General features: G+C 52.9%; 1 protein-coding gene across 2 annotated transcripts; it reads right to left on the bottom strand.

The window, feature by feature from the left end:
* Positions 1-698: 698 nt before the first annotated feature.
* Positions 699-4,449, bottom strand: LOC106960307 (myb-related protein B-like). 2 transcript variants are annotated; one of them, XM_015053346.1, is made up of 9 exons: positions 4,272-4,449; positions 4,049-4,204; positions 3,852-3,977; positions 3,667-3,783; positions 3,471-3,589; positions 3,323-3,401; positions 3,152-3,241; positions 896-1,165; positions 699-822 (listed from the first exon to the last, which is right to left on the bottom strand). In XM_015053346.1, exons 1-9 carry the CDS (start codon positions 4,431-4,433, stop codon positions 733-735), a joined length of 1,209 nt encoding a protein of 402 aa, XP_014908832.1. In that variant the 5' UTR covers positions 4,434-4,449; the 3' UTR covers positions 699-732. The 2 variants fall into 2 exon arrangements, with proteins under 2 accessions (XP_014908832.1, XP_014908833.1); XM_015053347.1 differs by having other exon boundaries at positions 3,852-3,974; positions 4,272-4,448.
* Between the last annotated feature and the right edge of the window lie 285 nt (positions 4,450-4,734).

Below are 4,734 nucleotides of genomic sequence, written 5' to 3' on the forward strand. Positions count from 1 at the left end.
GGTTCGGTGCGGTGCAGTGCGGCGTGGTGCGGTGCGGTGTGGTGCGGTACGGCGCGGTACAGTACGGTGTGGTGCGGTACGGTGTGGTGCGGTACGGCGCGGTACAGTACAGCGTGGTGCGGTACGGTGTGGTGCGGTACGGCGCGGTACGGTATGGGGTGGTGTGGTGCGGTACGGCGCGGTACGGTACGGTGTGGTGCGGTACGGCGCGGTACAGTACGGCGTGGTGCGGTACGGTGTGGTGCGACGTGGCGTTTGGATTGGTCCGATATGGAACCTGTCGAGCCCATCGTGGACAGTACCGGTTCTGTACGGATTGGCGTTTAGGTCCAAAGTGTTTCACATGCTGAGAACCAAACCGAGCTACCAGATCAGAACCACAAGTGGAACATCAATAACTGTTGAAGGTCAAAGGTCATCTGCACCGCCTGTTTCCACAGTTCATCCATGAATCAATACGACTGAGTGTTATCAAATCTCAGTTCTGGTTCTGGTCCAGTCTCTGGGAGCCAGAGGAGCAGTCAGTGGTGGCAGACGGTTCTGGTTCTGGGTGTGTTAACTGACCTGTCAGAGGTGAAGCGTCCAGAACTCTGAAGGTTCTGGTTGGTTCCCACATGGATGCTCACCTGAAACAACAGAGACATGTAAGGATGGCATCACAGCGTCTGGATGGAGGTTCGTCTGTTGGTCCGGCTCACCGCTTGGTGCAGCCGGGTCTGGACCTGGTTCTGGTCACGGTGCCACATAGTGGCGGGCCTGCTGGGTCAGACTGGCCTGGTCCTCGGTTCTCCCGAACATCACCACCTGCAGCTCGCCGCTCACCTGCACACACACAGGTGAGCCTGAGAGGCAGAGCAGAACCCGGTTCTGGTTCTGAGCCAGGCCTGGCCGTTACCTCGAACGGGTTGGTTCTGTTGGCCGGACACTCGGGAGAGCCCTGGTTGGGAGCGTGCTGCTGGGCCCACCACACCTCCAGCTGCTCGTCCAGCGGGAAGCATTCGAACTCGTCGCAGGTCGGGACGAAGCGGGCCTGAGCCGGAACCGCCGAGCCGGACGGGCCCTGGACCTTCTGCTGGCCTGAACCGGAACCGACTTGGACCTGTGAGGCCGAGCCGGTCCCGTTCTGACTCTGCAGGATGGAGCTCAGCAGGCTCTCCCCGTGCACCTGCAGGTCAAAGGTCAGGAAGGTGATAAGGAGAACCTGGTTGTGGAGGTCATGTCAAGGTCACGAGAGGGACATTAACCCTCTGAAGCGTAAGTGGGTCTTTTTGGACCCGGTGAGGTCATCTTTTTGCAATATCTTTGTAATGAAAAGTTTTCATCTCTTCATATTCCAGGTATTCCTCAAGAAACATGTTACTGATATCATGCAATTAAAATGTTTAATTTACCTTTTATACATTTTAAGAAACAGCTTGTTTTATGTCACTACCCCATTCTTCTGTGAGTGGGTCTAAAATGACCCGCATTCATTTCCTGTGGAATTTAATGGGAATCTGTTTCTTACCAACTGTGTCTGTCAGGAAAACATATTTTTGTGAACCAAACACACTGAGACCTGAGTGTCACCCTGAATAATATTATTTTACACAGCAAGAACTCTTACATATAAGTATTATCTTTATTTTTTATCTCACAAATGTCTGTGTGTGTCAGCCATGAGAGCGTTATTGTCACAAATCAACATATTAGCCTTCTTCAAAGTTAGCTAGTTATCTAACCAACTAGCTAACATTACCACCTGTACTTTATTGGGCATGTGTGTGTGTGTGTGTGTGTGTGTGTGTGAGACACCCTGGATGAGAAAACCAAGAGAGAGACAGTGTTGAATGACATGCAGAACCTGTTGATCAATGTGTTCAAGGTTCTTTCTTTTATCATCTCAGTAAATAAAATAAAAATTCATAGCCATATAAATAAATGCATAAATAAATGAGCTGGTAAAGTATAGAGTGCCTTCTCCGGGTCGGGGAGGATGTCCTGCTCCGAGTGGAGGAGTTCAAGTATCTCAGGATTTTGCTCACCAATGAGGGAAAAATGGAGCAGGAGATCGACAGGCGGATGGATCGGTGCAGCGTCTGCAGTGAAGCGGCGCTGCACCGATCTGTCGTGGTGAAGAGAGAGCTGAGCCAAAACGCGAAGCTCCTGATTTACCGGTTGATCTAAGTTCCTACCTTCATCTATGGTCATGAGCTTTGGCCAAAATTAGTTTTCCCTGTAGGTGTCTGGGCTCTCCCTTAGAGAGAGGGTGAGCAGGTCAGATACCAGGAGGGACTCAGAGTAGAGCCGCTGCTCCTTCATGTCGAGAGGAGCATCTGGTCAGGATGCCTCCTGGACGCCTCTCTGGTGAGACGTTCTGAGCACGTCCCACCGGGAGGAGACCCAGGGAAGACCTAGGACACGCTGGAGGGACGATGTCTCTCAGCTGGCCTGGGAACGCCTTGGGATTCTGGAAGACATGGCTGGGGAGGGAAGTCTGGGCCTCCTTACTTAGGCTGCTGACCCCGCAACCCGACCCCGGATAAACGGAGGAAGATGGATAGATGCATGGATGGATAAATAAATCACACACATGCACACACTCACACGTGTGATACACACAGCATAATAGAATACAGACAGTAATGTTAGCTAGCTTGGTTAGCTAGCTAGTTCCAAGAAACGTGCTCTTTCACAGCCCCCCATGCCCACACACACATAATGGATGTTAACATTGTCCATTATTGACATTTCATCATTGTTGTTGTAAAATTGCTGCTGTTGTCATTTTGTTTTAAAATGTTCTACAAATTGTTCTAAAAATGTTTAAAAAAGTGAAAAATGAAAATATTTCAAACATGAAATAACTCTTGTGTGAAATAAAACACAGTACAAAGTATTATACAAAACATTATTTTGGATCAAAATGACAAAAGTAGCAAAAAAAACACACTGATTTAAACACGGGTCTAAAAAGACCCACTCACAGAAGACTGCATAGTCAGTCTCTCGCATCAGAGGGTTAATAAGGAGGTCTGGACCGGATTGGTTCCGGTAGCAGGAAGAGGATCAGGAGGAAACCTAAACCCCACGACTAGAACAGAGATGCTGCGACATCGGACCTGACAGAACCCACTTTGGACCCGCTCAGAGGGTTCTGTGTCAGGCTGACCTCAGAGCTGCAGCTGGACTGCTGGCTGTCAGGGTCACTGCTCCTCTCTCCTCCTGTCAGGTTCATCATCAGTCTGGAGCAGGCTGCCACCTGAAGTGCGCGCACACACACACACACAGCTCAGCCTGAGCTCCAGCTGGCGGCCAGTTGGCGGCGGCCGGCTGGACTCACCTCGTCCTGGCAGTCGGGCACCTTGAGCGGCGTGGGTGTCTCCGGAGCCGAGGGGAACAGTGCTCTGATCTGCTCTGTCCTGAACGGACCAATGACGAGTTAGGGTCAGGGGTTACAAGGGGTCAAAGTGAGAAAGGCCGGAGCGGACCTGGAGCCGAGGCTGCAGTGGACACAGCAGACGTTCTGGTGTTTGAGGGAGCAGAGCGGCGTGGAGGTGAGCGGCGGGCGCTGGAAGCTCAGCTCCTCTGCAGCACTCAGGCTGAAGACCTGGGACAGGTAGACACTGAGATGGCCAGCCTGAGGGACACCTGGACATGTCTCTGTCTGTCTCTCTGTGATTCTACCTCAGCTGGGGAGAAGACTGCTGCCTCCATCATGCTGCTCCTCTCCCAGGACGAGGACGAGTCCAGGAAGGACGCTCCTTCATCCGTCTTCATCAACTGCTCCTTAACACCTGGAACCTGCACAAGACAGCAGCTGTCTCACCTGTCCTCAGAAAGCCGGGACCGGCCCTGCCACAACGCCTTACATAGCTCCTGCTCAGGTCGATGACGGATGGAGAGTCCTCTCTGAGCAGCGGCGCCTCTGGAGATGGGTGTGATGTCATTTCCTGGTAGCTCCAAGCCTCCAGGTTCTGGGACGAGCAGGACTTCTGCTGGGGACAGAGACAGACATGGGCAGGGACCCAGAGGACAGACATAGGCAGGGTACAGTGGACGGCTTTACCATCTCCATCAGGTCAGTGGACACGCCCTGCTTGCAGCCTGAGCAGGAAGCAGGGGCCCAGGTGGAACACAGGTGGGCGGAGCTTCCATGCGGTCTGCAGGTGCTCTGATTGGAAGAGAAGCTGGACTCGTCTTTGATGGTGGACAGACTGTCGGCCTGCAAGAACACAGATCAGCATCAGCGTCCCGACCTACTAGAGGCATCCTGCTGACTGGGGACGGACCTTAGACTGGGCTCTGCGGGATGCGTGGGTCCTGGTCCCAGGTCTGGGGGCGGAGCTTGAACCATGCAGCTGCAAGAAGTGCAGGTAACCCTCCTTCTCCACCTTACGTTTCAAGGTGGAGTTCCAATGATTCTTTATGGAGTTGTCTGTTCTGGAAGACATGGCAAAGGAGACACACCTGAGGCTGCAGACAGGTCAACGCACCTGCAGACAGATCAACGCACCTGCAGACAGATCAACGCACCTGCAGACAGGTCAACGCACCTGACACAGGTCAACGTACCTGCAGACGGATCAACACACCTGCAGACGGATCAACGCACCTGACACAGGTCAACGCACCTGACACAGGTCAACGCACCTGACACAGGTCAACACACCTGCAGACAGCTCAACGCACCTGCAGATAGGTCAAAGCACCTGCAGACAGGTCAACGCACCTGACACAGGTCAACGCACCTGA

The sequence above is a fragment of the Poecilia latipinna genome, unplaced genomic scaffold (genome assembly GCF_001443285.1).
Source record: "Poecilia latipinna isolate Pla-1442-1.1 unplaced genomic scaffold, P_latipinna-1.0 Scaffold1176, whole genome shotgun sequence".
NCBI classification, from domain to species: Eukaryota; Metazoa; Chordata; class Actinopteri; order Cyprinodontiformes; family Poeciliidae; genus Poecilia; species Poecilia latipinna.